The sequence below is a fragment of the Larimichthys crocea genome, chromosome XXII (genome assembly GCF_000972845.2).
Source record: "Larimichthys crocea isolate SSNF chromosome XXII, L_crocea_2.0, whole genome shotgun sequence".
Lineage (NCBI taxonomy): Eukaryota > Metazoa > Chordata > Actinopteri > Sciaenidae > Larimichthys > Larimichthys crocea.
The window spans coordinates 13,696,779-13,719,668 of record NC_040032.1 but is presented as its reverse complement, the minus strand read 5'-3'; the positions used below and the strand labels follow the sequence as shown (position 1 = coordinate 13,719,668).

At 42.2% G+C, this 22,890-nt stretch overlaps 1 protein-coding gene across 2 annotated transcripts in view; it reads right to left on the bottom strand.

The window, feature by feature from the left end:
- Positions 1–5,481: 5,481 nt before the first annotated feature.
- atp2a3 (ATPase sarcoplasmic/endoplasmic reticulum Ca2+ transporting 3) overlaps positions 5,482–22,890 on the bottom strand; it is a 37,281-nt gene continuing 19,872 nt past the window's right edge. Inside the window, exons 6-22 of one of the 2 annotated variants that reach the window (XM_019255442.2) lie at positions 21,433–21,513; positions 21,131–21,216; positions 20,473–20,937; positions 15,304–15,392; positions 14,161–14,263; positions 13,208–13,339; positions 11,807–11,923; positions 11,499–11,717; positions 10,448–10,783; positions 9,312–9,532; positions 9,005–9,207; positions 8,436–8,521; positions 7,837–7,970; positions 7,029–7,146; positions 6,164–6,281; positions 5,998–6,032; positions 5,785–5,866 (exon numbers count right to left, since the gene is read on the bottom strand). In XM_019255442.2, coding sequence (XP_019110987.2) covers positions 6,028–6,032; positions 6,164–6,281; positions 7,029–7,146; positions 7,837–7,970; positions 8,436–8,521; positions 9,005–9,207; positions 9,312–9,532; positions 10,448–10,783; positions 11,499–11,717; positions 11,807–11,923; positions 13,208–13,339; positions 14,161–14,263; positions 15,304–15,392; positions 20,473–20,937; positions 21,131–21,216; positions 21,433–21,513 — 2,513 coding nt within the window. In that variant the 3' untranslated portion in view covers positions 5,785–5,866; positions 5,998–6,027. Of the gene's footprint in view, positions 5,867–5,997; positions 6,033–6,163; positions 6,282–7,028; positions 7,147–7,836; positions 7,971–8,435; positions 8,522–9,004; positions 9,208–9,311; positions 9,533–10,447; positions 10,784–11,498; positions 11,718–11,806; positions 11,924–13,207; positions 13,340–14,160; positions 14,264–15,303; positions 15,393–20,472; positions 20,938–21,130; positions 21,217–21,432; positions 21,514–22,890 lie in introns of both variants that reach the window. The other variant, XM_010746855.3, reaches the window with a different exon arrangement.

Here is a 22,890-nt window from a genome sequence, read left to right as displayed (position 1 = left end):
TCTTCTGCTTGATAAAGATAGGTACTGACAAGATCTCATAGGCAAGGCGGTGTAACATCCCCATCTGCTGGTTCCAAAGGTTCAATGCACACACAGTTTTTCCACAATCGATTTTATACACTTACTGCAAATATGGTGATATTGGGATAAAAACCAGCTGAACAAACGAAAGAGTTTGAGATTGTTGACACATTATAATCTCTGCAAATCTTACAAGGAGGCAACATCGAGAAGATTGTAAAATTGGAGATAAAGTTGCAAAAGCTCAAGACATTTGGCCTTTCAAGGCAAGCTATGGTCGAGTACAAACATTATCTATCACAGTTTGGTTTGGGAGTTTCCTGGAATAAATACATTTAAATAGTTAAGATTGGATCTAAAATTAATGAATTAAAATCACTCCCTGCAGTCTCTTTATTCAGTTTCCATGTATAATACTATGTCAGCAAAAGGCTCATTGTTACAGGCGACTCTCACCCAGCAGTTCCTATCTTTGAATAAATATCCTCTAGGTGGAAACTCTGTTTTCAATCTCAGAGTATAAAAGTCATAAAAAGCGCCAGCAGACAAAAAGCACATTCCCCGAGGCTGTTCAACTCGAGCCCTGTAAGGTACAGTTTGTTTTTAGCTCATGGACGTCTTTGTAATTATCTGGCATTTTGCATATTTTACCACGATGAGGTTCTTTGACCTCTTGCACTTCAAGGCTAATTGTTTTTAGCTTATCGTGTTTGGCAATTTGTATATTTTAATATGTCCTGATATATGCGATGGTTTTATCATTATGAATTTTGTCCATTGACTCTATGAGCTCAGCTCATCAATGCAAATTTTGTTTTGATGGTGATAAAGCTAATTCAAATCAAACCCAGCTCAACTTATGTAAAGTGTCTGAGCGGGCAGAACATTAGAGCTGGTGTGACAAGCTATGAAACTGCCATCATCACCTGGCACCTGGTTTTTTGTGGGCAAGTTTTTCCTCACTCGAACCGAGGGTCTAAGGACAGAGGGTGTCACTCCCTGTACAGATTGTAAAGCCCTCCAAGGCAAATGTACTTTGTGACTTTGGGCTATACAAATAAAATATTTGATTTGAAGTTATATTTAATGCATTGTACAAGCTAATTACTAGTTTGTACTCTTTAAAAGCCTGTGATACTGGTCATTTAATAATAATACATTATTTCAATTATATATTGTTTTCTATTTGTTTATGTGTGTATTCTGGATGGTTTAAGTGTTTAACATATGACATTTTGCTGAATCTTGATGTATAAATATGTCTTATATGTACACATTTTTCAAAATTAATGTTTAATAGGTGGAAAGGGCAGGTTTTGTTTCCCAGCTCTTCTTCTTCCGATTGGTGCAGTCGAAGAGTAGATTGACTCTCAGTCATGCAGATCACAACCAGCTGACTGCTGAGTGATGCGTTTGTGTTCATATAATGCTTGCTCTGCTTTCTGATGTTTCTTTGACAATGCCTGACAAACTGTTAAATTGTATTCGCTGAGAGAGACCAGTACGGTTTGCAGATGATCTGCCAGACTTCTGCCTTCAGTTTGTTTTTTTGATCCAGTAGTTGCTCAAAACTCTGTCATGAATAGTTTTGGGAACACAACATCTTTTGGAGCACGCAGTTGTTTTTGGAAATGGAAACGGTTTTGGTGTCTCCTTACTTAGTTTCTCTCAAAAGTAGGACTTCTTTTTCCAACATTGAATCAAAATAATGGAGACAAACTCATTTGCATTAGTCATTTTTGCATCAGTGCTTTCTACAGATGCATTCACCTCAGAAAAGCGTCACTTTAAAATGTTTCTCAGCCTCCCTTGTGGTAGTCAGATGGTTTTACCTTCTGTGCCCAGCTTTTGAGATATGACTCTGAAACCTCTGAATGGAATTATGTTTGGGGTCTGTAAAGCATTGAAAAAGTACATAAAAACAGAAACAGACCTTTCCTCGTTATCCAGGACAATCCACAAATTCTTCCTGTGTTTTTATTGGGACCATTTCATCGGTAGAAAATAGTCCACAGAGAGAAAAAGGTAACCTCATTTTAAAAACACTACATGAAGAAAGAACACAAGCTCTGAATAAATAACAAGATAAATTATCTTTATTTCCACGTCTTTGTCATTTATAAAATTATGTGTCCACAATTAATATTAACAAGGCAATACAGAGAATCCTTTTAATTCAATTTTTAAGGTGGAACTCGGGCTCTAGAGACTGTTTATTTGTCTATACAGACAAAGAAAAGGGGAACCGTTGGTCACATGTTATTGATATGAACCTGATCACTCCTTCACTGATAGTAAAGGTTATTTTATTTATTCATTTATTTATTTATTTTTTTACATATGGTAGAGGACTTTGGATACCACGCTGGAGGAGTTGTCAGACCCAAAAAGGATTGTCACGGGTCTCTAGAGCCTGCATCCACACCAAGCCCTTCAATGTACAGTCATAAAACTTCATAACCCAGGATTCATCACTGCTTATCGCTCAGTGTAAACCAGACACAGTTCATTCACAATTTCTTGAACATTCTCACACCGGATAACTATCGCTGAAATGATCAGCATCATCGTCGTTAATTAGCGTAAGCATGATTCTTGTCTATCTTAAACAGGATAACGTCATATTCTTTTTTTTTCCCTACAGTAAAAGACACAAAACCCCAGCAACTGTAAAAACCAAACGGGAACAATGAAGAAACAACCTTTCTATACTACAAAACAAAAAGAATGAGATCCTAAGATACCATGTGCTCAAAGAAAAATAAAAAATGGTTTCTCGCAAGTCGGTCTGTTGTTGGTAAGTAAGTTTCATTGATGTAAGTTATCAAAAAATTAAATATTATATACTGTATAGGTTATTATTACAGTAACAAGGTTCCATGCGATCATATTCTCATCTTCTGTACAGAGTTGAGGATTCAGTAGTAAATAACAAGGCTATACAGACCTATAGTGCCTGGTGGCTAGAGTGCCAGAGCTGTGGAAACCTGGGACAGGGACTGGTGGTCTGCTGGTCTGGACAGAGGAGGCATAATCTCATGGTGGTGGTGGTGGTTAAAAAAAAAAAAAAACTTAATAAGCTTCTGGTATAAAACGATGCCGAATATTTTTCTTCTGTGATGCTCAAAGCCTCTTAGGGGTTTTTTTTTCTGTCCTGTGATGTGTTTTAATCAACTTTTTCAGTGTACTTTCATCGACTTCTGCTTAAAATCTGCGAGATTTCCTCATGTACATTTCCAAAGATGACCCCAGAGAGCATGTGGAACTGGAAATTTCTGGATTTAATGATGTCATGCCATCTAAGTTTGGCTAAGCTATCCCCTGGAGTAAGAAAAAAACATCACCAAGCAACAAAATAGATGAATACAACTACTAACTACAGTCCTGTAAGCAAGAGCAGACTGGTCACTAATATTGAAGTGTTTATGGTTAGATATGCTTTTAGATTCCAAATCATGCTCAGTCACACACTGAGAGTCAGTCCCGCTCGCTGTAAATAATGTCTGGGAGCAAAAAAAGGAAGGAAAAAGTGGAAAGATCTGCACAGTCTGTCAGTAACTCCCAGTTAATTTAATTCAGCACAGTTATCTTCACCAGGCAACAATTTGCTTTGACGATCTCTGTAATTTAAACATTGCTTTATTAAATTAATTTGAAGCAGAGTGAGCAGATTTGAGTTTTTTTGATCCAGCACCTTTACTAAGTTTTTTTTTTTTTTTTTTTTTTTGTATGTGCACACTCCTCTATCCTATGTGGGAGCAAACAAGAGACCAAACACACCGCTGACCCAGTCCACAGAGCACCAGGGCTCAACACAAAACCCATATTTAAGACTTAAAGACACAATCCAAACCCCCCCTCCCCGCGGGTTCATTCAGTCAAATACATTACTATTTAAGTCATTATAAAACAATACCCAAGTGAGTCGCTAAAGCACTGAGAAAGCAGGAGGAGCTGAGGGAGCAGCGCACAAAAGCACAACAAAACAAGTTTCCTATCAAACATACCTCAGACCGGGTGGACATTCAGAGTCTTTAAGACCTCGAGTGATGAGAATGACTATCACCGATAGGGCATGAATGAGTGAGAGTGGTGGCGGTGGGGTAAAGGGGTCATTAAAGGTTCGCAGAAACACATTCATTTTCGACCACATATTAAATGTGGAGGTGCAGTGGGCTTTGTAAGGCATGGACTTTAGATGTGCTTAATATAGAAATGATACATGAGCAAGTGAGACTGAGACAATTCAAGCAGTTTAGTTGCCATTCCTTAACTTACTTTAACTACATCATCTGTGCGTTTCAGTGACTGAAAAACCTATCGAGTCAAATTAGACAAATTATTAAGTAAGGCTATATGCACACACACACACACACACACACACACACACATACATATACACACCTTAGCGTTGGTGCAGGATAACTGAAATAACTGAATAAATTAAAAAAGCGAGATCAACAACATGATGCGCCAAGACAATTATTCTGCACAAAATGTCACTGAGCTTCATTCTGGTCTACATTTAATTTAGATAATCTGGCAGCTAAAACTCCAATGGCAGCACAGCAGACAGACATTAAAGTGAGGCTTAACAAGACCAGCTGGGTGGACTGGCTGACAACTACTCTACTGACGGTCTTTACTGCTGGTTTGGTTGATGTTTGACATTTTTTATTTATTTGAGTTTTATTTGAAATCTTTATCGTCTGTGAGCTGACCTCAGCTCCTCGAATTAAGAGCCGAAGGAAGCGGCCAAGCAGCGTAAAGCTATTCACACCTTTTAAGGTGAAGCGACATCTCCGCACCCCGCAACCTAGAAAGCCCGATAAACCCCCATCCCACGTCCCCACCCGGGGCCTAGAGCTGCCTCCTAGACAGAGAGCAAGAAAGAGAGACAGAGAGAGAGCAGGACAGGAGAAAGGAGAGTAATTATGCATAAAACACAGTTTAACGAGATTTGTATGTGGTGAGAGTAAAAACACAAGAAGAGGTGAAGGAGCAGCACTGTGACAAACTGGCCGGAGATATTATTGTGTTGTGCTGACAAGGCCACGTTCTTGCAGAGCTGGCTGGAAGTCAGTGCCGGTAGTGTGGGTGTTTGGGGCATTGCCTCCAGATAATGTTTTTATGGACACATACAGGTAACGGTGGCTCTCTACACTGGTCAGAGCCAGCTGTTTTCACCTTCCACACTCTTGCTGATGCTCATCTTTTTGTTGCCAGTGTGCACACCAGTCTCTTCTCCACGCCGGACCCTCTCGATCTCTCTTTCGGTCTCTGTGCTAATGTCAACCCCCTTCCCACCCAAACCCCACCCAGTATTATCAACCTCCCTGTCCTCCCTCTCCTCCCGCCCCCCGCCCCAAAGTCCAGTTACGGCACCACTATGTTTGTACTGTACAGTCAAAAAAACCAATGAGCAGAAATCTTTAAAAAGCAGAGCCCTGGGCAGTTTTCTTTTTTCTTTCTTTTTTTTGTTTTGTTAACGCCTGCGGTTGTTTCTCGCTCTGGCAACTATAAAGACAGGCCTGCGTCTACCTGTTCGCACACTCGCACATACATACACACAGTACCCGTTTACTCACGCACTCGTACAAAGCCATGCTCGCAGAAACACACGTGCGCTCCTTTCTTGCACACTCGTTCTCATGCAAGCCACTGCTCGTTTTTTAGTGGTGGTTTGTCGGACATGCAGGAGTGGGGGAATGAGGACAGGGGTGAGAGAAAAAGGCTCCTAGCTCATAAAGGGAAGAGGGTAGGCGTGTGTCTAAGTGTGTGAGTGTGTTGAGGGAGAGGTCTTAGTTCAGCTGCCATCTCCTCCGATATTTCTTGTCTTCATCACCTGCCAAGGACGGAGAAGAAGAAAAAAAAAACACGTCATTTAAAATACACAATAACTAAAACCATCAGTCTATAGCTGCGAGTTTCTATGGGAGAGAGAAGAAAAGCATGAAGAGGTTGGAAATAGAGTACCTTTGCACAGAAGGTGAGATAAAAAAGAATTTAGGCTGAATTAGAAATGCAGGAGAGAAAAAAAAGAGCAGAAGAGAGTTGTCAGTAAAATCGGATTTTCAACATCATAACTCAAAACTGACATTTTTGTGGGTTTATTCGTTGGAATCAAAGTGGACCAACATACCATCTAGATGGTTCCTGGACATATATTTAAGTGCCTCATCCAGGAGGATGACTGGGATGGAAATCTTCAGCACCACGATCCACTGGGACCAGTGCAGGGGGGTCACCTGGAAGATCAACTGCAGGACAGAGAAAGCATCAGAGCTACAGCATGTGGCCATGACGCCTGAACACACTGCTAATCCTGCAGAGTGGGAAAACATAAAACACACAAGGCCAAACCAAACCAAACACGGGAATGTGCTGCAAATACAGAAAACGCAACCATATACAGAAATTCTGCAGTTGCACAACAGAGTTAGAAAACAAGTTTCCACCATATTTAGTTAGCGCTTGGAAACTTATTGTTGTTTTGTGACTCATCGCCTGTGCAGCTTGAAGAGGAGCTGTATTCGGTTGGGTTTGTCTGTATGATGCTGCATGTGTTGGCTGAGATGAGATCATTTGCTTGTGTTTTCTCGAGTTGCAGTGTGTTGAACATTGCCATGGTATCTCTGCACGTGAGACAGGCCTCTTCTCTGTCCCATTTTAAAACCCTTCTTAAAACCCACCTCTTCTCTTTGGCTTTTAACATTGTGCATACATGCATTTTGTTGTTTACGTATTTATTTTTGTCTGTTTTTATTTATTTTATCTAGTGCCTTTTATTCATTTTATTTTTATTGTTTTCTATCTTTCTATTATCTACTTGATGTTTTGTTGTGTTTCTATATTGTTATTTATTGTGTTCTATCGTATTGTGCAGCACTTTGGAAACCCTGTGTTTGCTAAAATCGTGCTATATAAATAAAGTGGATTGGATTGGATTATCAGTATAAAGTTAGCTCCACAAGTCCACAAGTGTCCCCCCGTAGATTAACACTCACCGGCAGAGGCTCAACATAGAGGATTAAGAAGTGGAGGGACAGGGAGAGGATGATGGCTCCCAGCAGCCAAATGTTGACCCATGGAGGCATCCTGAGCAGGGACTGGTTCTCAGACAAACTGGACAATAGATAAAAAAAAAAGTTTACAATTCAGCAGCTTGACTTCAGGGACTTATATAAAGTTATTCTGTCTTGTTGCAAAAATCTAATTATTCTGTCTAAGTCACTTACAAACTTCAAAATTCAAACATCAGCTTCCCTCCCTGTATGAGCGATAGCAACCATGTAAACATGTGTCTGACAGTTTTACCGACTGTCTCGGCTTGGGATAACATTTTCATTGGTCAGGCAGCTCTTTATTTGAACCTTCCCTTTCTCAGATTCTTTCCTAAATGAGACATTAGCATTTGTTTCTGTAGGGAGCTACTGACAGACTTGCTCCATGAGCAATCCTGGCAAAAAGCAGCATGAAGTTTTCCCTTCATACCACTGTTCCTTTTATTTTCTGCCTTCCCAAATAAGCATTATTCCATTTCTTAAGATGTGCGGCTAAAGCTCGATTCCTTTGCCACATTAACCGAATGCAAAATCTGAAATATATGAGCATTATAAACAGCAGTGCTCAGCAGTGAAAATAGTTGCTGCTTGTGACGGATGTGTTTTTCTTCACATGCTGTTATCCCTGCCACGGCTATGTAGTTCTTTCTCAAAGGGAGCGCTGTCTTGTTGGATGACAGGGTCTTCCTTTTAATAAATATCTGACAGCTCGGACATTTCAACTCCGACATCACAACAGGAGATGACTGACCTGTTGAGTGCATTGAACATTTCGATGGTGACCAGCACAGACAGGGCCATGGTTGTGGGGTAGCGGGATTCAAACACCTCACAGTCTATGTTCTGGAACATGGGGTTTTCCTCAGTACACTGCATGAAGTGTCTCTGCAGAAAGAAGAAAGAAAAGAGAGACAGGCAGGAGTTAGTGTGTGTGTGTGTGTGTGTGTCTGTGCTAGCATGTGTGTCAGCAGGATGTCACCAGGACCTCTGTGACCTGGTTTGATGGAGCTCAGATCTGATGGGGGAACAGCTGCAGAACCTTGGCCTTGTTCCCACCTTGTGTGCAATCAAACCACACGGGTCTGACTTCATTTTCTATTTCTGTACGCTGCTGGGGTGGCCAAACATTAACGTGTCCGACAGTGGAGAATATAAAGAGGAGGCTGGGAGGGGATAAATATTAAAAATACGTGCGACCGCATTTCCAAAATGTTTTGCATCACATTTTTGGTTCATATTTACATTTCACACAGCGTGCCAACTTTCTTTTTTGTAAACAGTGTTGTAATAAGAGAAAATATGCTACAGCAAACACAACAAGACAGAGTAGAACAATATTTTGTAACTCACCAGCTGATAGAAAGACACTTGTGGACCATCTTCATCAAACAGGTACCACCATGTGGCAGCACCGACTGTTCCAAGACCCACATATCCTAGAGGAAGAGACATACGTTTACACCAGATGCCATTTGATGCCACTTGGCACAAACAACAGCCGGGACTAAAAAGAAAGAAGTCAAAGATTAACTGTGGCTGCATAGATAGATGGTGCTTAGTTACAGGCAGGGAATCAGTGTCTGAACAACATTGTTTGGATATGCACGTGCATGCAGGCTAAATAATTAGCTATTCAATGTAGTAACCTAGTCAGAGCCCTGATTGGTTGGTTGGTTTTGCACAGACACTGGTGAGGAAGAAACGCCTGGTGTCACAGCTCACATTGTCATGCTTATGGCTTTTTAATTAACTTCATTAGGCTCAGATCAACGCTTTGGTGATCAGTTTGATGTGTTTAGAGTTTCACTGTGGTGCTTGATGACTTTGAGCTAACCGTCTAGTCTCAATAAACATTATACCTGCTATTTGATGCCCCCTTTTATACTAGAATTCCAGTATAAAGTTAGAGAGCGCATTACCTCCGATGGCCAGATATCTGAAGAAGAGCCAGCCAGAGATGAGAGGCTCCTTAGGGTTGCGGGGAGGTTTGTCCATGATGTCTAAGTCTGGAGGGTTAAAGCCCAGGGCGGTGGCAGGCAGGCCATCGGTCACCAGATTAACCCACAGCAGCTGGACTGGAATCAAAGCCTCAGGGAGACCCAGGATGGCCGTCAGAAAGATGCTGGACACGGAGATTGAGAAAACACACCGACATCAGCTAAGAAGATTAGACTCAAAAGGTTAAGATGGTGCCACGTGGTGGTTGTATCTGTTTGATTTCCTCACCAGACAACTTCTCCCACATTAGAGGAGATGAGGTATCTGATGAACTGCTTCATGTTGTTGTAGATGGCCCTGCCCTCCTCCACGGCAGCCACTATGGTGGAGAAGTTATCATCAGACAGCACCATCTCAGACGCAGACTTGGCCACTGCTGTGCCGGAGCCCATGGCGATGCCAATCTCTGCTTTCTTCAGGGCCGGGGCATCGTTCACACCATCTCCTGTCTGTGACGAGAAAACATGAATTATAGACATCAAGACATCAAGAACCAGAATTTCAAGAAGAAGAAGATCTTTCAACATTATTGTAAAAGGAGGAAGATTTCATGGAGCCTGCAACATTCAGAAATACTTTAAAGTAAGGAAGATTTCCTAGTGCAGAAAGCTGTAAGCTGTAAATTGGAGAATAAAGCTTCTTGGGCACAAACCGGTGCTGTGTGCTGTATTAAACATGACAGTAAAACATTAAGGTTTCGGTTACTACTCTTGCTTCAACTTGTTTGTTAAAATACTGAGTCCAGAATAGTGGTCCAAGAATCTAACGATGATTGAAAATGAACCACTATCTCAGTATGTAAAGACTCATTATCGTTTCAGATCCAGACAGGATTAAAGCTAAAGCTGAGCAAGTGAGATATATTAATCTGTCATGGCAGCAGGGCCTAAAGTGGCTTTTCTGTGTTGAATAGTGGAGGGTAGTCTTGACAGGCAAATGGTGATATTGTTGTCTGCCTCACTCCATCACTGCCCCCCTCCCCCTGCTTCCCATCTTTCTTTGAATCAACCCCTCGTCTGAGACGTGTGTCAGATAGGAAGCAGCAAAGCGGACGAGAGATGACAGCTCTTGATAGCAGTTTTTTAAAGAGAGCAGCCTCAGAGAGACCTGAAACATGTCACGCCTCACTGGGCGCCTCTCATGCAATCTTCACATGTCATTCAAAAAAAAAAGCAGAGTTGAAAAGGATTTTTTTTTTTTTTTTGTCTTGCAACCGGCAGAGAGAAATACATGACAGAGAAATTATGCAATGTTTGGATTTGTAGGAAGCAGAGAAAAGTCTAAAAATAAAGGGATGCCAGTGTAGGGCAGGAAGAAGTAAGAGTATCATAGTAACTGTGAGTAACGCCAACTCTTCTCCTCACCATGGCAGTAATCTCATCGAATGACTGCAAGTATCCCACGATCTTAGACTTGTGAGCTGGCTCCACTCTGGCGAAGCATCGCGCCCGCTTGACGGCTTCCCTCTGGGCATCCGACGGCAGATCATCAAACTCGCGGCCCGTGTAGGCCTTCCCTGCCACGTCCTCTTCCTCTCCGAAGATGCCAATTCGTCTGCAGATGGCCACAGCTGTGCCCTTGTTGTCTCCCGTGATCATGATAACGCGTATACCTGCCTCATTGCACAGTTTCACTGACCCGATCACCTCCTTCCTGGGCGGGTCGAGCATGCCCACGCAGCCAACAAATGTGAGACCCAGCTGAGTGGAAACAGAGGGGGGAAAAAGAAAGAGAGAAATAAGGGGGGATTAGGTTACACAGGGCTAGATCTGAGAACAGAATCTCACTTCAGTGTCAGAGAAATGGAATTCACCCCTTTTTATTTATATTGCTGCTGGAAAACATCAAACAGATTCATTTTCAGGGTAAAAACTATAACAACTGAATCTCAAACAAAAGATACACAGCAGAAAATACTCTATGACATTAAAATAAGTTTGACATTTTGGGAAATTTGCTTTCTTGCCCAAAGTTAGACGAGAAGATGGATACTACTCTCATGTCTGTCCATAATATATGAAGCCATATATAATACCAGCACCTCTAACTAAGGCTTATTTATTTACACGTTATAGAGAGCCCAAGTGAGAGTGAAGGAACCACCTAGTGGAACAGAGGCTAGCCCAGACATGACATCATGACTTTGGCTCCGTTTCATTTGTAAGAAAAACAAAGTGAAAAAGCGGAAACTTGTAAGGATTAAATAAACGAGTTATAACCTGCGAAATTTCTTCACCCTTGGACAAAGTTGGGCTTTATGTTAAGCTACGTGCCTACTAGCTCAAATTTAAATCAAGCATATTTAAAATTGTGAAAATGTGAGTCGTTTTCTTAAAAGGAAGACCTAAATATTAGATTTAAACAACGTGGATTCCTAAGCCAAAGATCAGATGTTACCGCAGTCCTCTACTGTACCTCATATTTCACAAACTTGGTGGAATCCTCCAAGTCCATGTCCTCTTTGCGTGGCGGGGTGTCATGAGTGGCCAGTGCTAAGCACCTCAAGGTGTCCCTGCCTGTCCCCCAGTCTCTGATCTTGGACAAAAGCTGGTCACGCAGGGCTGGTGTTAGTGTCACCTTCCCAGTTCCCACCCGCAGGTACTGACACCGCTCAATCACGCTCTCTGGAGCACCCTGCGGAGACACAAGAGAACATTAATTTACAATGACAACGAATGATGCATGTCCAACTGTGTATCCGTGACTGTATTATTCATGCATGCCTTGATGAACATCTTGCTCTGGGAGCCCGGTTTGACGGGTGTGCAGAAGACTGACATGGACTTGCGGTCACGGGAGAACTCCAAGGTGAACTCCTTCTTCATCAACTGCCTGATAACCTGAGAGATAAACAGCAGGAGGAGGAAGAAGAAAGTGACAAAGAGATTGAGCTGTATTAGTGAACAGATGTCAGGCTGGCAGCCGGTGAGGTTTGGCTTAGCTAATGACAGCTGAAGGCTGACACATTGGACCAAGAACCCAACCCCCATGTCTGATGGATGGCTGGATGGCATACATGGAAAACAACAGCAAAATGAAAAAACAAAACAAAATACGCAATAGGTTTACAAAATCCTCCCTGTTCCTTACATGTTATCACACTTGGTGTCAAATCTTTTCCTACCAGTAGGTGTCCCTCTAGTTCAGCCTGTGCTGATGTACAAAAGGCTGAAAGGTTAACATTGATCATTCTCTCATCTCTCAGACTGCTGCGGTGTTGTCACATCCTGTCAGGAGACCTCTGACCTGAAATCTGCCAACGTAACAAACTTCTCCTCTCTATCAAACAGGGAGAGCAATGGGAGTTTGGCTTGGCATGGCAAGCTGGGAAATTTCTAGCTGTGTACGCCCAGCAGAGATATGGAAAAAAGTTGGAGCCGAGGATGGATGTTATTGTTAAGCATTCATCCATTTATCTTTTAAGCAGGTGCACTGGGCCCATTCAGAGCTTTGGATTAAAACCAGAAAACATTTAATCTTCTTGCTTCTCTATCTCGCTGATTCTGTCACGACGAGTCTCGTCTCATCCGAGACTCCAAAGCGTTTGTCACTGACAAGCTTTCCTCTTGCCGGAAGAGAGGCCAACGGGGATTTTAATGACCTTTATCTGCATGTGAAGTGAAAAGACTCACAACCAGAGGTGACTGGCTTCAACACAGTGGATACGCTGAAGACGTTTAACCAAACAATCTCACACCCTGAAGTCAAACATATAAGTCTATCAACAACCTTGTGCTGTAGTCCTTGAGCGAGATGCCAAAGCCTGATCTGTTGACTCATTGTAATTCTATCCGGAGAAAAACAACACTTAAATGTGAAACATCACCTAAAATATATCTGGAGCAGTGGACAGTATGAGCAGAGTCTGCAAACCTGCAGCAGACAAAACAAACAATATGCTCACTGCAGATTATGATGCACATCCTCCTTCCTCGTCAAAATCTGGCATCTACATCACCAACTACGCAACTTTAGTGCCAACAGTTGGGTTGGAGATTTGAGCTTAAGCCGGGATAAGGAGTGCACTACAGAGGTCTGGCAAGCTCACTTCTTTCTAACTTTGATGTGTAAACTCGATGGAGTTCCCCGCATCATGTTACAGAGTCAATCCACGTGTGGCTTACCGAGTTGCAGGAACCGGCGCGTTCCACCTTGCTGAGTCCGGACACGTCAGTCTTGAAGACGTTCATCTTCTCCACCAGGGTGGTGAGAGCCGTCTCTGTGGCTTCGCCCACCTTCTCATAAACGCCTTTGGCCTAGGAGAGGAGATAAATGCACCAGAACATGATTTTCAACAAGAGTTCGAGGAGTGATTGACTCATTAAACTCAGACCCTCTTCTCCATTGTCAAATGTGAACGACCCTCTTGAAAATGACAGAAGGACGACTCCTGAGCAAATGTGCGGGGTCGTTCACCTTTGCCTCCGCAAACGTTGAGTCACACATGCAAAGTGTTTTGAAGCGTGTGCGCCCTTGCCGGGCTAGATGCGGTAGTAGGTGAGATGAATAATGGCGTACCACACATCATTTGTTTGTGTGACGGGGCGCAGGGAGAAATAAAAATAAAAAACACCTCAATTCTCTCCAGCACTCAGCTGTTCTTCCCCTCCCCTCCTCACAGTTTAGCACACTTTGGTTTCACAATCGGGCTCTTTATTAAAAAAAAAAAGAAAGAAATAAATTGGTTGTGAAACGACTATTTATTAACGGTCTAGGAGGATACATCGGAGTAGAGAAGGGTCTTACCCCTGGTCTCTCTCCTCAACATGGTTACCATGATACCATGGTGATGACAGAGAGGTGAGAAAAGCAATCCAAACCCGGAGAAAAAAGATCATACTTCAGGAGTAAAATTAGCTCAGCTTGAAGAACAAAAGAAGAGAAGGCTTTCTGTGGTGTGTGTGTGTGTGTGTGTGTGTGTGTGTGTGTGTATACGTACTGTAAATGCATGAAGAAATTTGCAAAGAAACTTATTCTACACAAAGCTGCATGTGTTACAGATGGGTTTATTTTGCATAGATTATTTCTGTGCACGTGTGTGTGTGTGTATGTGTGTGTTTGTGTGTGTGTTAATGACCTCATTGTAGTCCAGTGAAGAGTCATTGCACATGGAGCACACAGTGGCCAACTCCAAAAGTCCATCATAGTCTCCACATTGTACGGGCTTGTCTCCTTTCAGTCTGGAAGGAAAAAATACACAGACACACACACACACACACACACACACACACACACACACAGCAACACATATAAACGTCACTCACAAGAGTAAAACACCGGGGGAAAATCACTTCACAGTTCCCTACACCTCAATCTCATCCATATGTATGAGTGGGGAAAACATTCAGTTGTTTAGCATTTCAAAGTTGACTGAAGAAGCAGTGGCTAGATAGTAGTAAACAGTACATTTGTGTGTGCGTGTGTGTGTGTGCATGCGTTTCTGACAAGCAGCACTGATTGTATGACAACCATGGATCCCTTCCCGGTAGAGACTGTAGAGACCGCAACCGTTGCTAGAGAAGAGAGCTCCCACACAATAACCCACACTCTGCCGTTATGAAATCGACAGGTTCATGCAGAGTCAGAATGCTGTACTCACCGCACAACAAAATAAACAACATGCACATACATGAACTGTTGCAAGCTCTCTCCTACCTAATAACTAACCACCTACCTATATTCCTCCACAGTAACACTTTTACTGAGGTCCTGACACGAGATCAAAATCACCACACAATTCTGACACTTGCCTGCCTAAAGTTAACGCTACATTTCAACACTATTGTAAGTGAGAGAGGGCGTAATGCAACAGGCATAAAGTGTAGTGAGGCGTGATGGTGTTTTATATGATTGTTGATCTGAGCACGCACAGCAATATGGAGCAACACGAGCATCCAGGATTAATAACTATTTCCGTGGTTATCGGAGAAATTGCCATAGCAACACATACAGCACAGCGAGAAACATTTTTGGGAATCATTAGCACTGATGTAACAAATCTCGGAGCACAGACCACATCACAGTTTGCTTGACTACTATCTATTTATATTTTGTTTTGAAATAAAGCAACTCAGAATTTCATCATCAAGGACACGAGTCCAAGTCAATTCAAAATGGTAGAATTTGAAAAGCACACAGTCATTCTTCATAAAATGAGGTCTAAGGTCCAAAAAGAAAAATTTCCTCAGTAACAGAAACATCTTCAAACTGTGACACTCACATTTGTCCCTCAGGAGCATATGTAGACCCGGTGATAGAGAACTCATGAAGGGTGCAGCTCGAATCTACCACCTTGTCTGCAATGAACATCTGGAGAGGAGAAAAGACAAACACAAGGAGAGGCAGTATGGTTAGCGAACTGATCCAAAGTGCTGAGTAAATATTCACAGTGTCGACTACAGTTTACGCCAAAATAAATATGTAGCTCTACAATCTTATTAGACCCTTTGGTGGAGTCACGATTAAAGCAACATACATCATGCAAATATATTTTGTCTTATTTTTCTACATGAAGTTTTTCATGTACATATATACAAGCATTATGTGTTATACATACAAAACAACATTGGGCGAATAAAATGATTCACAGGATACCTAGAATATCTATGAAATTTCAAATGGACATATGCATCTCGCCTGTGTCAACAAACACAATCGTGATATTTATATAATTTTTGTATATGTTCATATGTTACACAGAAGAATCATAGTGTCTATATGGCGACTTAGTAATGTCAGTTAGACGCCAACTATGCAAAGTTTATGGTAGCTAAGATTAGCCTCTGCAAAATACACATAGAAAATCAAGTGAGGCTGTAGCAAAGAGTAAATATTGTTTTCTAAGAATTCAGGTTTTTATTTGTAAAAGAAATAATGTTATTTATTCTAAAAAAGGTACACAGTTCTGAAAATGGTTTCTTAATCTTGGATACTTTGACGGTTAGCTCTCGGGTGTGGGCATGTCCTTGAGTTGAGTGTGCCCACAGAGGTAATATCACACCTTTGTTGTCACAGCATGCCAACATGGAATTGCAGTGCTGATTGTTGGTACATCTCGAGCAGTAAAATTGCCGAAAGCGATTTATTGCCATGGTGGCATCGGCTTCCAATTCACACATAGACCTGTGGTGTCAAAGCAGACTCTCTCTGAACAATGAAGGCGGCGTCTTCAGGAGCAGGATGTTGATAACAGAAGACTAATTATTGTGCCTTTCTCCTTGACATGCTCCGGATAGAATAAAAGGTTGTAAAGTATTATGAAGATGAAATCGTGGATGTAAACAGGAGGAAGGGTCACAGGAGAGGTGGAGTTCAAACTGCAACCAGAGGCCAACGAATTCCCCTGAAGGCTTTTCGACCAGGTGACAACCAGTCGCTGTATTCTCACCTCTAACCGATTCTTTATGGTTTCTAAACATGCAGGCAACGTGGGAGTTGCACTGCTCAAATGTTTCGATGTAAAGCTTCAGCAGTCACACACACTGTCATACACACTCCAGTCAACTGCTGGAAGACGAAACATAAATCAGTGAAAGTAGGATAAACAGCTGGACTCCCAGAGCTGTCAAAGGATTTGCTTTGTTGGCAAGTCTTCTTCCTGAAATTCCCCCAGGAAGGGCGGATTTCAATGCACTGGTAATACTGATACATGGAATAAAAAAAAAAAAAAGAGGGAGTGTTGTGGCTTATCTGAATGACAAACAAGTCTACAATAGGTTAAACGATTGCCCTTGATTTCAACTTGACACTTAAAGGGATAGTTCAGGCTTTGTATGAGGTGCTCAGTGTATTACATGCAGTAGACAGCAATGAGCGCAGGCCCAGATTGGAGAAGCAGACGAGGATTTTATGACCCAAAAAGATGATCTGCAGCGTAATACAGTGCAGGGCAGAGTTGCATAGGGATGCGGAGGCTCTACGGATGTCTGATGGCAAGGAAAATGTTCTGAGAATAGCACACAAGATATTAATTTTTAATCTAGATAAAATACATTTCCTGCTGACGCTGTCCACAGTTTTGCAGAGATCCGTTTCTGTGCCGGGGATCCCTGTCTGCTTCTCCAAATTGGGGGCACGCTGACCACTGTCTACCGTAGATAATACACTGACTATGAATAAATTAAATACCTCATCCAACCCCAATTAAAAATACTAAAACTATCCCTTTAAGTTTGCCAAACAGTAAACACATGCACAGAGGGAAAACTCCGCTACGACCTTGCTTAACTCCGTTTAAAACTCCATTAAATCTGACTGATTAAAGAACTAATGAAGCAGCTATTTGGTTAAACCTTTAACTCGATTCTTCTGTCAGTCAGTGTGTGTGTCTGTGTGCGTGCGTGTGTGTGTGTGTCATTTACCAGCACCCTCTGATTAAAAAAGACACACTAAATCAATGGCAGACTTCGGATAAGAGGTATCTCTTGTCCCCCTCGCATAGATGCTTATAGGATACGTCTTAGCCTTTTAATGGAGTAATTATTCCTTAACAACTCTCTGCGGCAACGGGGTTCCTGCATTTAGTCTACTGATGTAGTCTAGTCTGGACAAGATGAAAGAAAGTCAGTTAAAAATAACTGTCATACTAAATCATGATTATAGCCTCTGAGATTATAGCTTTTGTGAGAACGTGCAATTTTGTATTTGTAATTTTTGACATTTTCCTTCCTTTTATTCCAATAAATAATGATGTTATTGGGTTTTGAAGCTGTAGCTTTAGAGTTTTTATTTGCCTCTATAATTATCAGAACTTTTAAAGAAAAATAAATAACTATCAAGGGTCATTAGTTACTTCCAGCATACCCAAGGTTTGATTTTTATGCCATTAAACACCAATTTTGATGTTTGTTTCTATATTTAAATGGATTTCTACATTCACCTCTTTATGTGCTGTGGTAGTTTTTATTGTTAGTGGCGTAGTCTGCCATTCCAACACAAGATTCAAACGTCTTCCTGTGAACAAGGACCTCGCAGTCCTCGTGTAACCCAGCGTCACTGTTTACCTCTATCTGTTCAGTCTTTTAACACATTATCAGAGCTGTGATAGCAAAAAAATGACAAGGCATCTTCTCTATTTGTACCGACAGTTGATATTTTGTTTACAAGGTGCATGCTTCGTACCAACAGCACGGACATAGCCTGTTATTTCGTATATTTTTTGTTCTTTTCATTTCATTTTGGGCCCACATCATCAGCCTCTGTACTCTCTGTTCCACTATTCTGCAACAAATAAAATCTGCGGTCAGTTTTCCCTCACTATTTGATCCACTCTGGTCTCCAAGGAAACAAGGCCCAGTGTGATTCATGTGATTCAGTGATAGTAGCACAAGTTTATGTTCTTCTACTCATTTCCTCTGAGCTTGTGTGGGGATGAATGATGAGTAACCCTTTGTATGTGTGCATGTCTTTTCATGTGTGTGTGTGTGTGTGTGAAGGGAAAGGGGAAGTACGGTGTCAGGATACAGAGGGGAATCCCTGGAAATCCTGCGGATATGGGGATATCCCCGAGGCAAGGGAGACACATGGCGCTATCACGGCCACTGGCTGGAGACCAGTCCAAGAATAAGCACAGATGGATAAGCCTGGGCAAACATTCATGTGGGCATTTAAACCTCGATGCACAAACACCATAAAAACAGAGCGGCCCCGAAGCTTACAAAGAACATGATGTGTTTAGCAACGAACGAAGGAACGAACATTGCTATCTCCAGGAAACACCACGATGGAAAAAAAATAAAAAAAACTGTAAAGCGGAAGTTTGATTTGTCTCTGTGAGAGCAGGAGTGTGCATGTTCCCCTGTTATCTCCCTACGGAGAGCCAAGAGCAACAGGCCAGGGTGTACAGGAGGAGTGCAGAAGGTCAATATTTACCAGCGTCAGCTCTTGCTTTGCTCTTTTTCTGTCTGGGAGAGTTTCAGGGCTGCGGTGAGATCACTCCTCCATGTCCCTCCTGCTAGAGGGAACTCCCTGCTGCTAAGCATTAAATCACCCAGATACTCCACGTCATCTCAGAGGGGCAAGGGGAGGGGGAGGGCGGTCATACGGCACAAGCCAAGTGCACGGTACTCTGATGCCAACTCCATTTTCTCTTTGCTTTTTTTGACCAGCCAAAAAGCACTACATGCAGTCTGCAGGACAATCGGTTTCTGCATCGGCTACAGTCATTAGCATTCACCATGTTTGGGGCCGTACTGCTCAGCTGAAGTTACATACTGAAAGCTTGATTTAAAGATTGGTGGTGGGGTGTATTTTTAATGATTGACAGGTGCCTCAGGGTATTACATTCAGCCGAGCCACTCAAGCTCCGTCCCACTGCACAAAGATTCAGGTTCGGGTAGATTTCTCTGTGAGATTTTTGACCTTTAAAGACATTTTACTGTAGAAAAACTCAAAGTTTATATGTTTTTTACAACCTTCCATATCAACACTTGAAACAATAACAAGTATCCAGATTAATATGCTTTCAGTAATTAATAGACTAATGCATGACCTTTAAGTTTTCTATTGTAAATCACTGAATGAGCTGTCCGGTCATATTAGTCACTTCATAACCCACTCATGCTGCCAGTACTTCTGAGGTCATTAACAAAGTTGAGAGGTGAGATGGAGGATGTAAGGACAAGAGGTGTTAACTGAGATAATATATATGTGTGTGTGTGTGTGTGTGCTGAGCTGGGAGAGCCCTTAACAGGAGCCAAGACAAACAGCACTGCTGGCATTTACTTAGTGCTTAAAGAAAAGACGGCTAGTGAGCAACACACACACACTAACAGACAAAGGAAAGGGTGAGGCTTTGCGCTACAGAACTACTCTTGAATAGTCGTGGATAAGATCTCACTGTGTTTTGTTTGATGTAATTATATATAGAGCATTTATGGGCCCATTTATACACTGAAACCTAACATGACAGACCAGGATATGGATCACGGTGTTGTGTTTATTTAGGCAATGTGGCATTTTGGAAACCTTCACTGTGCGTGTGTGTGTGTGTGAGCCGATCTGGTGATAGGCTGTAGCACTCCGGGTGTTGCTGGGTCATGCCAGCTTGTGCTATTCTACCAGCAGATATCTCGAATCTGCCAAACTGAGGTAAAGATTACAACACCACAAGGGTTTTCCATCCTTCATAAAAAAATAAAAAAAAAGGCCCACTCGCTCAAAATTCACCTCCGTAACACTTTTTCAAAAGGAAACTCCTGGAGGCTTTTAATGAAGTGTCAAATGACAGGATGTGGAAATTAAATACTTAAGATTGAGTTTCTGCTCTGAACCAGTTCATCTGTGCTAAAGGATATAATAATAATATGAATTATCTTTGCCTCTAGGCTAAACTGTATGACCAGCAGGCAAAGCCTCACATTCAAAGATTATTTTCCTGATTGTCACTTACTCTGCAGACAGACATCTGGTTGGTGGTGAGGGTACCCGTCTTGTCGGAGCAGATAACAGAGGTACAGCCGAGGGTCTCCACAGAGGGCAGGCTCCGAACGATGGCGTTCTTTTTGGCCATGCGACGTGTGCCGAGAGCCAAGCAGGTGGTGATGACGGCAGGCAGGCCTTCGGGGATGGCGGCCACAGCCAGAGCCACGGCGATCTTAAAGTAATAGATGGCGCCTCTGACCCAAGAACCGCCGTGGACGGGGTCTCCGAAGTGGCCGATGTTGATGACCCACACAGCCACGCAGATCAGGGAGATGACCTTGGAGAGCTGCTGGCCGAACTCGTCCAGCTTCTGCTGCAGTGGCGTTTTCTCTTGTTCAGTAGATGCCATCTGATTGCGGATCTTACCGATCTCTGTGGAAACGCCGGTGGCAATAACAACACCTATGGCACGGCCTGCAGCGATGTTTGTGCCCTGAGACAGAGGAAGAGGAATGAGGGCAGATAAGTGAAAACATTAAAGAGGAGTTTCCATTTAATCGTACCATGTGTGACAGTGATAACCTCTCTGAGAACTGCATAACTACATGCAACTAAGGGGATGGAAAGTCAGGGTTTATCTATATTGACATCATTTCCTGATATGAAGGCAGAAATGTTGTGCTTACTGAAAACAACATGTTCTTTTTGTCTTGGTTGACAGCTCTGGGGTCTGGAACAGGGTCGGTGTGTTTGATGACGGACACAGACTCCCCTAAAAAAGATTGAGACAGGTGTACAGGATTAGATCTGAGTGTGACTGCCTAAGTTACACTCATAACTTAGGCAGTCACACTAGTAAAGGAAATACTATCGCAGAGGCTTGAACTGTAGAACGCGTACAATCTTAGATCTTCCAAGTCCATGCAATAAAAGTGCAAAGGAGCCTTGAGGCAGGATTATATGGTGTTTGATGAGAGATGAGACATACCTGTGAGGATTGACTGGTCCACACGCAGGGTGGTGGACTTTATAGAGGTCACTCTGATGTCTGCGGGTACCTTGTCACCAACTAAAAGAAACAACAAATGGCACGCTGGAATTACTTAAAATGTATTTTTAAAATATTAAAAGGAAGCAAGCTCAACAAAACTATGAGTCACACAAAACACTCTGTGTGGCTGCATCTAAGTCAAGTTGTTACAGTTCCTTTAGGGATCTTAAAAATCTGTAGCACATTTCAGAGCAATCCGTACAAATTTCTCTCAAAGGAAAAATCAAGAGCTTACAAAAACATTATGATACATCAGGGAATCATGAATATCTACAATATATTCCGTCAATTCATCCATCAAGCAGACAACAAACTATTTTATAGACTAAGGAGAAAATCAGAAGATCACCAAAGTCATTAGAATTTATCCTCTGGAGACCATGCATATCTGTAACACATTTTGCAGTAACCCATCCAATAGTTCTAACTACAAATGTCAACCTGCTGGCAGCAGTGGAGGAAAAGGTCAGGGGATTAACCAAAGTAATTAAACTTCATCCTCTGGGGATCATGAATTTCTTTACTGAATTCTTTCAAATAGGTGTTTGAGATATCTTAGTGTGCACCAGAGCAGTGGACTGACCAACCAGCATACAGACCAACACTGTATTCCTGGTTAGCATAGTCAGAAATGACCAGAAGTAGCCGAAAACGGGACAGTGAAGAGGACAAGATTTACTTTTAATAAGTTTGTCTTGCACCCTTGAAGAAAGTCCAGCAGCAGTTGAACACTTCGCTACATCCCATCGAATTTCTGTGTTCAAACAACAAACGCTTGAGCAAAGACGGCATCGGCGGGTTGAGACCAAACAGGCTGCAGCCGCAGGTAAACAACAGCTCGATGTCACCTTGATGGAGTCATGTTGCTGTTTTAAAATGATTGATTATTTCTTCTCCTCCCTTTTGTTCTCTCTTTACTCGGTGCAGCGCTCTCTCTCTCTCTCCGTTTCTCTGGTACACCACTTCCCTTACACGTGTCAGATTATAAACTACAGATGAAGCTTGCATCAAGTCTACAAAATGCAATTCATCCTATGCGGCACAGTCCTACCGTCTGCTTATTAAACCTGCATATTAAACTCGTATTTCACAGCCGGAGCATTATAAGTATCTAATGCCCCAAAACAAAATGGTTATTGCTTCCTCTTTGTCAGAGCTTGACAATGAACGCTTAATGAAAATATTTTCATAATAGCAGGACAGAGCTAGCCCTTGAAAAATGGATCGTTTGATGTCGTCAAAGACGATGATCTCACAGGAGAGGATTGGGAAGTTGCTCCAAAACACTCCAGACATATTCTTCATATTCTCCACATATTCATAATTCTTCACTTGTTTCTTTCCAGTATGGCAGACGAGGAAAAAGACCTGATCATTACTCTGCGTAATAAGCGT